Here is a 14,450-nt window from a genome sequence, read left to right as displayed (position 1 = left end):
ATTTCTTCTTAACTTAAGAAGCCAAAAACTCATGTTGGGCAGGCCATGGCTGACTTCATGCAGTGTTACGACAATAAAATGTAAGCTAATATCTCAATGTATTGTGTCATTACCGAGTGACCAGAATTCTACATTGGATTCCCATGTGTTTTGAATTATAATACACTTGCTTGCACACTGCGGCCATTTATTAACAAATTTCTGGAAAAACTGCTATATAGTGAGGGAGCGATAATCAAACCGTAATATTGTGAGGGATTACTGTACTGAAAAAAGGAACATTGTTTTTCACCAGTAGGGGGTGCCCTTTCCTTTCATTTGTCCATTCGTTCTTAGCAGACCAAAAAACTTGCTAAATTTGAAATGTGCGTAACACTTCACAATAAAGTACACAAAATGACAGTACTTAGTGGAGAATGGCCATACCTAAACCTAACCACTATTCATTAGTTCTTCAGTAACCTTATAGAAAAGTGAGACAGAAAAGTGGAGTGACTGCGAAAAGTGACGTTTGCAACATTACCGTCAAAATATTCCCATTTTTATCTTGAAAGGGTGTATTTAATCAAGCGGTGATGGGAGATGCTCTGCCCTGGTTTTTCCATTGTAGCGCTTTTAAAAAGGTCAGTGCTATTTCACTTCTGTCTCATTTCACTCTTTGTTGCTTCTGTTGCCTTCACTCCTCCTCCTTAAGGTTAACTTCTTCAAATGCTAAAGCGCGTCTGGCTGACGAATCTCCACGTGGAACGCCGGGGCATTTTTATTCAGGAGACATCACATCAAGATTAGGGATGCTACCATCAGGGTTTTTAAAAAATTTGATTATTTTTTTTGATGGGGCCCAGAATTCCTGGTTGCACCCCTGCCTACTACTGGCAGGCTAGTGAACATCAAAGTGATTGTTGGAAGATGTAGCACTTACTCGGCATCTTCTCAAATGGATGATGTCATCCACCAGAGGGCATATACACGTATCACATGTTATCACATACTACAGTATTAATTGTCCCTGTACCCTAGAAAGCGCCCATGAATGATACGGGAAAAGGCCGAAATGATACTGTGTCAAAGCCCAGGGCAGTGATACTGATAAAATATAGAGTTTAACCATGTCCAGTATCAGCCCCCGTAGCTGTCCACTCAGAGCGCGCTGCTCTGGTATCGTGCCCGTGAAACAACCAATCAGAGAACAGCGCACGAGCGTGAACACACAGCGTTTGTTTTGCTGCCGTCTGTGCTCTCCGCGCATGTGACAGGAAATGTCACTGTAACTATAAATATTCCTAGTGCTTCTCCAGTCTACAAAAAACCCAAACTTGATTAATGGAACTTTAATTGTCAGACATTGATAAGATAAGACGGTTGATAAAATATTATTGTTGAAATATTTTTGCAATTATTGTGTTTACACTGTTTAGATATAATACATGTAATAAACTGAACATTTTCTGGAAACAAAATGGTCTTTTGATTAAATAGTACATGATAATAAGCTCATGATTAAATAGTATGTGATAATAAGATCATCACATGGTTTGTCTGGTATCAGGCCCAGTATCATGCCCCCACGTTCCAGTATCAGCCCAAGACCCTGGCCTGATACCAGACAAACCATGTGATAATAATTATCGGATATGATGTATTACCTGGTGTTCTTGTCCATTTTGTTGACGTTAGGTTTAGTACATATGTGGAAAATCACACTTTCCAAGCCAATTTCAAACAACAGCACATATGACGCACCAAGCCTATTCGACACGCTGGCTTAACGGTCTGTCTTAATGGAGTTATTTGCAGAAGCTTACATCATGCTCGCCAATATTAGCTTGACTGATCCTCAATTCAGCAGAGCAAATACCGCTGGGAGAAGTTGATTGATGAGAAAATAACTTTTTTATCTTTATTGTGGAGGCAAACAATATGTATTCCATTGTTCCACAGCTTGTTCTCTTGCAGCTCGGCTGACCTTTTGGCTCGGTAGCGCGGCCTCCAACCAGGCATGACTACAAATATCACGCTTGTGCTGGAATGAATGAATTAAAGAACGGCAGCACGGTGAAGCAAACCGCTCCGCTAATGGCTCACAGAGAATTCTTGTCTTGGTGCCGTCGTATAATTGACTTGGTAAGACTGCGCCATACTGCTGTCACAGCGCTGGCTGGCCCAGATGATAAGCAGCAATGCTGTTACACAACGACACAGCAGCCCTGTTTGCCACTAATGAAAAGCTGTGTGAGAAAGCAGAGCTGGTTTTTTGTTTTCCCATTAGACTTATAATGAGAAAACTTAGTCTTTGTTTCACTTTCAACAGGATTTATAGCTTTGCTTTCAACTTTTTGTTGTCCTTTATTAATATGACAGGATCTATTTGTTGTCATCAATGGATAAGAACGGGCGTCTCATGTATATTAAGTAGTGCAAAAAGTCAAAAAAGTTATTCAAGAGGAGACAAAGGGCAGTAGGAAAACACAGCACTGCAGCAAAGTGGACACTGTGGAGTTATTGCTTTACTTATTTTTTGCAGGGTTTCATCTATTTACTGCTAAGGTGTAAGAGAACATGTTATCCAAGTGGAGAATGAGGGCACCAAAAATAGACCACTGCAGTAAAGTGGAGAATGTGAAGTTTTCACTTTACTTAATTTGTTATGTGATTAATTCTAAAGGGGGCGGAACGGCGGTCGAGTGGTTCGCGCGCAGACCTCACAGCTAGGAGACCCTCGCCACCCTCGGCCATCTCTGTGTGGAGTTTGCATGTTCTCCCCGTGCATGCGTGGGTTTTCTCCGGGTACTCCGGTTTCCTCCCACATTCCAAAAACATGCTAGGTTAATTGGCCACAATTGTCCATAGGTATGAACATGAGTGTGAATGGTTGTTTGTCTATATGTGCCCTGTGATTGGCTGGCGCCCAGTCCGGGGTGTACCCCGCCTCTGGCCCGAAGACAGCTGGGATAGGCTGCAGCACCCCCGCGACCCTCGTCAGGAAAAGCGGTAGAAAATGAATGAATGAATAATTCTAAAGGAGCCGTGTTATCCAAGAGGAGACTGAGGGCAGCAAAAGAATGGAGCACTGCTGCAAAGTGGAGGCAATGATTGTGCATTGTTGTCTTTTGGCAAGAAGCGAGACATGCTAAGACATTTTCATTTCTAAGTAGTAAGATGACCAACTTTATCCAAGAGGAGACTGAGGGCAGCAAGAAACTGGAGTAAAGACTGCGCAGTATAATACTGCGGCATTATGATCAGCCAACATTAGCATGTGTCATTTTTGACATTTTCAGTGAAATTTGGGGGCAACTAGCAGCGGTTAATGTCAGCCATATTACTAGAAGTACTACAACGAGTACCAGGAAGTACCTCATTTGTGAAGGTCCATGACAAATATGGAAAATAGGGACTACACGTCCACAGACTGACCTTATAATGAAATGACTGGAGTCAATGAGGCCTCCATACTGGGATCCCCTCAGGTTCCCCGAGTTCCCCACCACGGCGCAGGTCCGGCAACGCTCCGGGCCGGCATCCATGTAGAGCACCTCATCGGGAATGACTTGGAAAAGCTCATCCACCACCTCGCTGAAGTTGGCCGGCCGGCTCTCCGACTGCAGCCACTGGTGACAAAGCAAAGAGACGGCGGACCCTTAGAGAGCGCCTCGCCGCGGGCTAACTTTAAGTGGAAGCGATTGAACAAGGCCAAAAGGTAGCTTCAAACAGCCAACACATTACTGACGTGTCCTGGGGGAGGGCTTTAGGGCGTGCTTGTCTTCTGGTGGCTTTCAACTCACCAAGACAGCAAATCAAATAAATGCTGCATGTTGTTTATGTGCAAAAAAGCTGAACGCAAGCGGCCCAAACTTCACATCAGAGCCCAAAATGTTCATAGCCGAGTGACTATTTCATTAGATGACATTCCATTTAGCTTTCACTTGTCATTTGCCGAAATGAAGCCAATCCAAAGGTTATGCCCTTGATGTCACTGCCAGCCATTTGTTGACATTTGCCTCATTTGTGACAGGAAGGCAAGCCTGCACTTTTATTTTCCTACTCTGGCCTCTAATTGGACACGGTGTGAAGGGAATGCAGGATAAGGATGGCTGCCTGCCAGATAGAAGAGGTTTGACCTTTGAGATGAATTTGTTGTATTCCCATAAAAAAATGTAATTGATTCTTCAACAAGTTAAATCAATGAACCACCGAGACTCTTATAACCACCAAAGTAAATAACCGTCAGGGTCCCTAATTAGCGCTGGGTCGAATATCATTGGTATTAACAACTGAGGCTGTAGGCAACAGTACCCGTGTACTTTTAACCAAACCCTTCCAGAGCCACGCCTCAGGAATTCTTACCTGCCACCATTTATAGGTGTCATCAGAGAGGGCGCTGTTGTCCCTGGTCATGAGCGGGTGGACGGACAGGTTGAAGCGCTCCGTGAACCAGGCGTCGTCGTCCTCCAGCTCCATCATGCACTGCTGACAGGCACACTGCCCCTTGGCGGAGGCCGACAAGCGGAAGGCGTACTTGTAGAAGTAGCTGGAGGGGTCCCGGAACGTGTAACTGAACAGGAACGTGGTGAAGGTTATGGCGCAAAAGAGCAGAGCCAACGTCCTCAACTTCCTCCGTTTGGGGAGCTTCATGCTGGAGTCGGTTGGCTAACAAAACCTTGAGGACAAAAATAGCATCCGGATCATTCTAAAGTGCGTGGAGGAAAAGCAATTCCGTGGAGGCCATGTTGCTCAGTGAATTGTTTCTCTTGATTTCATGAATGTCCTTGATGGAATCCATCGATGTGCGGTAAAACCCCGATGACACTCCCTGCTTGCTAATGAGATTCATGCAGCTCACTCTGTTCCCATGTTGACTCTGTAAGGTCAGCGGCTGACGGGTCATCCACTCTCTTAATCATCTACCTAAAATGCACACAAAAGGACATTTTGGACATTAAGTGCTTTGGAGCGTACAGTATATACTTTTTCCCTACTTTTCTGGTATTATTGTTATATCATAATTAAATTTCCATTGGCAGTCGACACGGTGTTCGAGTGGTTAGCACGCAGACCTCACAGCTAGTAGGACCAGGGTTCGATTCCATCCTCGGCCATCTCTGTGTGGAGTTTGCATGTTCTCCCCGTGCATGCGTGGGTTTTCTCTGGGTACTCCGGTTTCCTCCCACATTCCAAAAACATGCTAGGTTAATTGGCGACTCCAAATTGTCCATAGGTATGAATGTGAGTGTGAATGGTTGTTTGTCTATATGTGCCCTGTGATTGGCAGGCCACCAGTCCAGGGTGTACCCCGCCTCTCGCCCGAAGACAGCTGGGATAGGCTCCAGCACCCCCGTGACCCTCGTGAGGAAAAAGCGGTAGAAAATGAATGAATGAATGAATTTCCATTGGCTTGCCCCAACTTCACAATCAATTACAACTAACCCTAACCTAGACCTAGAACCTCGGACACGGTGGAGGGAGTCTGCCTCCCTTTGTGTCCCCCCCCTCGATGGAACCAGAAGTGGTCTGGTCTGTGCTCCCCTACCAACCCAGTCCTGCATAAGTGGAAGAAAATGGATGGATGTTGCATTTGCTGTACTACTCTCTCTACACAAGTCCTGAAATGACTAGAGGTAATAGGTTCATGGAAATAAATGCGAGGCGAATCAAAAGCCATCCTCCCAGCAGTCAACTTGAGAGTGGACTAAGTGGATTAAATTGCACGTATGAGGAGAACAAATCCTGTGCGATGAAGTGGATATTTTTAGTTTTTCATTTTCAACCTGAGACTTTAATAATAATAATAATAATAATAATAACAAAAGCGGCATTCTGTCACTTTCACTTCTGAGAGGTGTCATTTAAGGTCTTAAACGCCTCGCATGCAGTCGAAGAAAAAGTGAGCGTACAAGAAACCAGAAGCTGCAAAAGCGACATCCCGCGAAGGTGATGACTTTCCAAAATTGAAGATTAAGGACCCCACCAACCCCCCGCCGCCTCTTTTTTCTTTGCTGTCTCAGCTTGGCAAACTTTGATCCGTGCGAGGTTGCCATCCTTCAGTCAGACAAGGTCGGAGAACCAGCTGTTCTAGAATAGTCAAGATAGGAGGCGGGAGAAGCTTCAAAGTGAACAACAGCCTCATTTATGGAAAAGAAGCATTCAAGTGTCCCCGGCTTGTCAAAAGCTGCCCCCGGTAGACAACAAGCAAGCAGAGTGGCGTTGTATGCAAATCCACGGTCCTCTGTGACGTCGCCACTTAGAAGAAGCCTTCCTGTGCATCGGCTCGTGTCCTTGCTGCCGATAAGTACACTTGTTGTTTTCCCTGCTGGCCTGCTGGAGCCAATCCTCTTTGCTTCCCTCCAGGGGTTAGGATTTGAATGACCTGATCAATTTCTAATCAGGAAAGACCAGAAGGCTTTCTTCACTCTGTAATGTACTTTGCCACAAATCTTCCCTATGGGAAGGGGGCGGCTTGTTAAGGGGGAAAAGGGCAGGTAGAGTGATTCTAGATGCATTACACTCTCCCTGCGCTGGCTTGATAGCTCCATATCTTACCTGTGAATCTGCTGTCAGCTAAATATAGATATATAGCGTTTGTGAAAGACCCAAACATGAAATGAGAGCCACAGGCAGTTTACATCTTGCAAACATTTTTCCTCCCGTTTTTATTGTGAGAAAATGCCCAATCCATGAAGGCCACATTATTCATCATATCCCAAATTTGTTGGCCACAAAAACTACACAACAGACCTGCACTTAACATCGTAGACAGGGGCAGAGCAAAAACTGAAAAAGAGTTGGAATATAGCTTAGGACAGTGATTTTCAACCACTGTGCCGCGGCACACTAGTGTACCTTGAGAAACCGTCAGGTGTGCCGTGAGGAATTATCCAATATCACTTTTTTTAATTAACATTTATTAATCATCATTTGCAAATGAAATTGCAACTCAGACATACAACGTATCCGTTCATTAGCATAATGCAAATGTGCAATATTTTCATCACTGCCTCCGTTACTACCTCAATCATATTTATTTATTTAACAACCCAATACAATACACTCATATGTGACTTTACCCACCTGTATACACCAGTCATTATTTGCACTATGACCCATTTATCATTGCACTAAAATTAATATATCTGCAATATGTCTGCTCCTGCATATGCTCCTGTGCAATACTATGTGTATATTTTGGATATCTTGTATATATCTTTTTAAATTGTCTTTTTTACTCTACTTTTATATACTTTTTTTTTTTAAACTTGACTACTGCACTGAAAGGAGAAGCTCTCAAATCTCGTTGTACATCTTGTATAATGACAAAAAAGGCCATTCCATTCCATTCCAATGTCAATAGTATACATGGACCCAAATATTCCAATTGCATTTGGTTTATTTGCTCAAACGGAAAGAATTGAACAGGGATGGAATATTCCTTTAACCAATCCGATTGAGGTATCTTGTACCCGCTCAAACGGGAAGTTGTCAGGGTGCCTTCTTCTTCGTGGTGTTTTTCTTCTTCTGTTGTCCATTCACAAGTCCAGTTTTATTAAAAAGAAAATATATATCTATACAAAACATGTCCTGAGATTAATTATAAAATATTAGCAAGATTGAATTTGATCTTTTCCTGTTTAAATTGATCCCGGGTGCGTTCTTTCAGCGCATGCTCAGATATGACGTAACACGCAGATCCAGATGTTCTTCAGTTTTAAAAATGGAGGCCAGTAATCGGCACTGGACTAAGCAAAGTTTGTTTTTGATTCAAACTAAATTTCAAAACTGGACAGACAAAAAACTGGCAATACGGAGTTATTCCAACAAGTGAAAGAATAACTTGGGGAAGTCGGTATCACGTGATGTTGATGTTTACGTTTTACTGGGCATGCCCTATTGACTATTCTGGTTGATTTTCACGGCGTATGTAGACAAGAGATTGGAATATTCCTTTCCATGGATACCATTGTTTCCCGAAAGGTCATTCGGAAAGAGAAAAAACTGGTCATGTAAAAACGTGGCTACTGTGGAGTGTCTGTGGTGTAAAGACTGGCAGAGCAATGTAATATTGGTCCGTGTGGCAACACCTTCCTTGTTCCTCCGATAGACTTATTGATGCACGTGTGAGGTCGTGGTGACATTTTGTAACATTTTTGGTTAGTGGTGTGCCACAAGATTTTTCCAATGTAGGTTGAAAAAGGTTGAAAAACACTGGCTTAGGATGTATGCCTCAGTTACTGCAGTTCATTGGTTCCAGTGATGAGTGAATTTCCATATAGTACAATTTCTTCCTGGTAGAGCATAGGAAGCCTGTGTACGACCTTCCTGCCTTTTCCATAAAGGGCTTTCTTCCGGTTTCTAATTGGGTAAAATGTCCTTCCAGTCCGGGGTCGCTTTGGCATGCCCGACACAGACTGGAAATGCATTTTAATGTGGACTGATTTATTTTTCCAAACCAACAGTGTGGAAAAGTGGTTTTAAATAAATAAATAGTAGTGGCAATAGCGCTGAAAGTGGGTCGGTTTAGAAGTGTAACATCAGGATTGGGTTTGAAACCCGGGTTTGTTTCATCCAGAAAAATCAAGTCAGCAAAGCAGAAATAACTGAAATTACTGATGGAGGAGGACAGTTGGCCAATTAAGGACATTTTGCTGCTGACCCATTGGTGGAGTGGAAGAGAAAAATGGAAGAGGATGTTTCTGTAAAGCAGGTATATTTTTCCCGTATTGTCACTTCCTATATTTCATATTTTGGACGTGGTCACCTTGTGTGTATGTTTACTAGCCGTCATGACAGGAGTTGGGCCCCAAAGTGAAAGCCTATTGTCGTCTGGGATGTAGACGTCTGTGTTTCTGGCAGGTTGGAGCAGGAGGGCTGACAAGATATAACAAAACCAGGCAAGGGAGCCAAGAACAAAACAAAGGAACAAAGACCTAATAATAAATCAAATCCCGACAGCGCATCCTGAGGAATACGTGCAAAAATACAACATTGTTTTCGTGTAGTTTTTTAGCAAGTAAAGGCACAGAAAAAGCAGTTAATTCATATTTCCTATAAACTTAGCATGGCCCTGATAAAACCTGAAAGGACCCATGATATAAAAAAAAGCAAGACAATAAATCCAGAGGAGGCACAATATCCTCTCCATCACTAATACCATCACTCAGACAATATGAAATGCACATTTTTACATTTGATGGCATCATATCTGCAACTCCACACAGGCTTTCAGTCTGAATCTTTTCATTCTCACATATTGCCTTTCAAGGCAGCATTTTATCTTCCTATAAAAATGGGAAAAAAAGAAAAGGAAAGCAGCAGCAGGAACTACTCCAGTGCATAAAGAAGCTTTCAGAGCGCAGTGAAGTCTTTTCACGCGATTGAAGAAAGACAAGACTATGACGCTAGACGTGTGTTTTTGGATCTTGAGGATTAAAAAGCAAATACGAGATAAGGACTATTGCTTGTTTGTGAGGTGGAAAGAGTGAAAATACAACAAGTTTGGAACCTTTTGGAACGCTGATGAGTTCAGCTGATATTTTGTTCCTCGTGCGACATGGGATTTGAAGATACCTGTTATCTTCTGGCTGACATTTTGCAGGAGAGACCATCTAAGCCCAACCAAAAAATAATGTGCTTTTGAAGACCGGAATTCATTTGGACCACATTGTTACACCATGTTTCTACCATTGTATGCATTAAATGAACTCATTCAATCCCAGACATCACAGCTAGGACACCAGGGTTCAATTCCCACCCTTGGCCATCTCTGTGTGGAGTTTGCATGTTCTCCCCGTGCATGTGTGGGTTTTTTCTGGGTACTCCGGTTTCCTCCCACATTCCAAAAACATGCTAGGTTAATTGGTGACTCCAAATTATCCATAGGTATGAATGTGAGTGTGAATGGTTGTTTGTCTATATGTGCCCTGTGATTGGCTGGCGACCAGTCCGGGGTGTACCCCGCCTCTCGCCCGAAGACAGCTGGGAAAGGCTCCAGCACCATTCACTGAATGAATGATAGATTTTCTTTATTCTTGATTTGTTTATTTATTTTTCATCTTATTTTGTGTAGAAAAATAAAAAGTAAGATATTTGAGAACAGTGGAATGTTTTATCAGAGCTTTTATTGTAGAAAATCGGAATCATAGCACTGAAAAAATTTGTATATTTTTCTGTTTTTAACAAATGCGTTTTGGTTTTTTTTGGAAAACCTGATGCGGCCCAGCCTTGCCCAGACCCTAGCTCCAGTGGCCCCCAGGTAAATTGAGTTTGAGACCCCTGATTTACAATGTTCACGCTACACGGCTCCATGCTTTTTGGCTTCAAAATGGAGGTGGAGCATTCTAATACACGGGTGAGATGCTTGCCGAGTTCCTATAAAATGCACTTCTGTCACCTTGTGAAACTGCACCGACCATGATGTCTTCTTTTGTGCAGTTCCATCATCGCCTATTTTTGCCTCTCACGAAAAAAAAAAAATCAGGTGTTCGTCTTTTCTAGGGAATTAGTTAACGGTAAATGATGTAAAATTAGCAAAATAAGTGCTTTTAGAATCATGGTTAATCGCCCTAATGTTAACTTAATTCACACACAATCATAATTGAACTTCCCGTCTGTGTTTTCTGTGCACAGTTGTCTGCTCCAGTTGCAAAATCAGTCTGGTGCGATGGTAATGTACTGCTTACTTCTGATACTGGTACCACTGATTTGTACTTCAAAGGAAAGAAGAAAAAAAACTGCGGACAAAGCTTGTGTTAGTTTCAGTTCCACGCACTAATTGACCTTCACTCATTGGCCCTGGCTCCGCCGCAGCTTATTTTAGGTAAAAGTATCATGGCAACAGTATTGCGTTCTACGCTCACATGTTTAATGCGTATGTCCTTCACACTCCATCCGTGCGCAGGCAGCCTGGAGCTCCAAAATTTCCCCAGTGAGTTACCTCCTTCGTCTGGTGTCCCTGAATGGAAGCACAGAGCAGCTCGGACTGAGATGAGCCGTCACACCGTGAATTGTTCCCTCAGCTCTGCTTTGCCATTTTCCAACACTCAGACAGCACTTTGCTCTCCCCTTGAAGCTCTTAGAAGTACACTGCAGTACATACAAGGTGGGCGCACTCGCTCATAGATACCTACGTATGTGTGCTAGCCACAGTTTTAAAACTGCTGGTTGCCAGTTCAACGTACCAGTCTATTCACATTCACTTACATAATGTTAGCTACTCAGTATAGTTAATCTAGACCCCATTCACTGTGCAATATCTGATCAACCTCCATGTGCAATATTAAGGGCTCTAAATGCAATATACTAAGTTATATGTGAAGTATTTCCATAATGCCTCATATTAACTCACTAGCAAGATCTCATAGTGTATAGACTGGTCATATATCTCATCTCGTTTCATATTATCTGCATACTGTATTGTATATAACTCTGGGAAAACCTGTTGATTTTGTTAATACTTGGGTTGTTTATATTGTTTATTTTTCTATATTGTGTATTTTTGTACTGCTTAACTGATTCTGGACTCTTGCTGCTGTGCAATGCAAATTTCCCCACTGAGGGACGAATAAAGGCATATCTTAATCTTATCTTACTCTGTTTAATCGCATACACACATCATTCACACACATCACACTGGTTCTTTACATGCACACATTATTTAAATATGTCTGTCCATTCACACAAACATAATGTAAACCCCAGTCTGTCCATTCACATACACACATATGCAATTTCACATGCAGTGATATAAACAGTGTCACACATTAACACTGGCTTGTTTATTCACACGCACGCGTCCTACCCAACCCATTCCGATACGTGCAATGTCAACAGCTGTCTGTCCATTCACTTATCAGCATGTTAGTAACTGACACACATCATATAAACGCATCTATTGCACACACGCACCATGTAAACATCAGTCCGTCTATTCGCACACCATGTAAAGCAACAGGTTTTATACATGTGGACATACTTAGTAAATAGTATTTCACATTTGGTGGTGTGTTTACTGATCAATAGTCACTCAAAGCAGCGTAGCCCTCCCCTGATAAAATGGATTTCTCTCAAATGGAAAATATCCAATCCTTGCAAGCAGTCAATTTGTTTTTTTGTTTTTTTCCAGAACGGATACCAAGGTGTAGCGAATGTAGAGCAGCCTAGTTTATTGATGTGCGTGTGCTGTCGAGCCCCTTCTCCATCCGAAATGGGACATCTGTCTCATTAATCTTTAACAAAACGTAGGAGGCCTTGGATAGAATGAGATGGATAATCCATTTGCACGTTTGTCAACACTGAATGTGAAGCTAGGAATTTTCTCCTTTAGCATCTTTCTGGTGTTTTTAGCAGCATGTTTTTGATGAGGCTTCCTGCACTTGCGCTGATAGGGTAATGTAGCCGGGAATAGCACATGAAGCAGCCTTGTTATTAATGTGATTTGTCAAGGAAGTTGTTCTTCTACAAGGCAGACTGGTCCCATTTATCATTTGCACTGAGGGGAACGACACCAAAGTAAATGGCTTTATTTGCATTTTTGTCATCATTTGACATGATCCCGGTGTTTTTAAGCAATTTTATTAATACCTCCATCTTACACTGGCTTTTTATTGTACATTTTGAGCAAACATTTCCACACATGGCACCAAACCAGCCTACAATGTGGAAATAGAACCCGGAGGATTTGGCTCACCGTTTGAAAGAAAACAGTTGCCAAGCCCGACTTGTCCAACAACTGCATCTCTTTGTTTAATTCCCTGCAATCTTTAATTAGAGGGGATGGTGTTTTACGCTGCTTGACGCCAGAATGATTGATTTTCCTATTCCTTTTTCAAACTATTTCTCTCACGGTGTGTCGATCAGAGCCACTGTGGATTGGAGGCTGTGTTTGATCCTGTTCCAGATTAAGCTAAAAAAAAAAATGCTGTCATCAAATGAAATGTTGTCCTCTCTGGAGAAACGCAGCTTGTTTGTTCAAACTTGAAAGGACCATTGACGCTGATCATCCTGGTGGTGGGGCGCAGCCCCCATTGTTTTGGTGGAAATCATTATTTTCAACACCAACAAACAAATCCGATTAAATGGCGTCATAGCCGCCATGTCTCAATTTGTTGCTGAGTGCGTCCTCAAATATCTCAGTCTCTTATTGAATCTTTCATTGAGAACTCGGTTTAAAAAGTGAGCTAGAAAAGACTGTACGTATTGCCATTGTCTTACAGCCGTGCAGCATATGCTCGGCCTTAATTTTGACCTGAAGATTTTTTCCACATATTAAAAATACTTAAAAAGTTGTTTTTTTTTTAAAATGTCAATTCAAGAAACCAATATAACCAATATAACCATATCCAAGAAGATCAAGATACCGGAGTTCAGAGATTGACGCAGTAGGATTAAGTAGGTACTCATGTCTCAAGTCTTTCCTGACACTTTGACGTATTTCAGTGTTGATACAAGAAAATTTATTTCAAAAGAAGCAGATCCAAGAGGATTAAGGTCCGAGGGATCAATGGTTGATGCAGTAGGTTTAGGTAGTTTCTTATGACATCATTGAAGTGTTTCTTGACATCTGACGTATTTCAATGTCGACAAGAACATTGATTTTAAAGAAGTAGATCCAAGAGGGTTAAGGCACCTGAGGCCAAAACAGTAGACTGTCATGACATAACATAAGTCTTCACTTTGACTTATTTCAATGTCAGTGTGAGAAACCAATTGAATTTGAATAAGCAGATCCAAGATGAATAAGCAGATCCAAGAGGGTGAAGGTACCAGAGATCAGAGGATGATGAGGTTGGTTTAGGTAGCTTCTGATGACATAATTGAAGTCTTTCCTGATACTTTGACTTCGTTCAATGTCAAAGTGTCAAAATGTCATGAAAACTATTGGTTTCAAAGGAGCAGATCCAAGAGGATCAAGGCACCAGAGGCCAAAGCAGTAAGTTTAAGTTTTAACTTGTCATGTAAGTCCTTCTTCACACATTGACTTATTTCAATGTACATCCATCCATTTTCTATGCTGCTTGTCCTCACTAGGGTTGCGGGGAAATGCTGGAGCCTATCCCAGCTGACTTTGGACTCTGGACTGGTCGCCAGCCAATCATGGGACCTATTTCAATGTCAAACCAAAGTGTTTTATAAATAAAGTTAAGTTATAGATGAAGTATTTCGTAACGTCCCAAGAAGCCCTTCTGAAGATGGATGGACACGGGGGGACATTTTGAGGGGAGTGGACTTGTCACTTACAGTGTGGGATTAAGACAGGAAGTATTAAATCACCTGAACCTCCTTGGGAAGGAGAGGTAGCTCTACCTCCGCTAATCTACAGGGCTGGAGTGTTATCGGACCATTGCAGGTTGCTCATAGTAAGAACCTCTACCAGGACATGATACAGGTCATTTTTGCTAAACCGAAAACCTTCTCCAATAAGAATATACACAGTTCATTGCATCACAACATTTTAGATT

The 14,450-nt window shown here is 42.2% G+C and overlaps 1 protein-coding gene across 2 annotated transcripts in view; it reads right to left on the bottom strand.

The window, feature by feature from the left end:
* Window positions 1-14,450, bottom strand: part of LOC131101465 (CMP-N-acetylneuraminate-beta-galactosamide-alpha-2,3-sialyltransferase 1-like) — a 33,973-nt gene that overhangs the window by 7,234 nt on the left and 12,289 nt on the right. For both annotated transcript variants that reach the window (XM_078792071.1, XM_078792070.1), the window contains 2 exons: window positions 4,348-4,908; window positions 3,418-3,611 (listed from right to left, as the gene is read on the bottom strand). In XM_078792071.1, coding sequence (XP_078648197.1) covers window positions 3,418-3,611; window positions 4,348-4,635 — 482 coding nt within the window. In that variant the 5' untranslated portion in view covers window positions 4,636-4,908. The remainder of the gene's footprint in view (window positions 1-3,417; window positions 3,612-4,347; window positions 4,909-14,450) is intronic.

The sequence above is a fragment of the Doryrhamphus excisus genome, linkage group LG7, assembly GCF_037039965.1.
Source record: "Doryrhamphus excisus strain RoL-2023G ecotype Guam linkage group LG7, RoL_Dexc_Guam_v1.1, whole genome shotgun sequence".
Taxonomy (NCBI): domain Eukaryota; kingdom Metazoa; phylum Chordata; class Actinopteri; order Syngnathiformes; family Syngnathidae; genus Doryrhamphus; species Doryrhamphus excisus.
The sequence above is the reverse complement of the archived record's forward strand: the minus strand, read 5'-3'. Positions and strand labels throughout refer to the sequence as shown.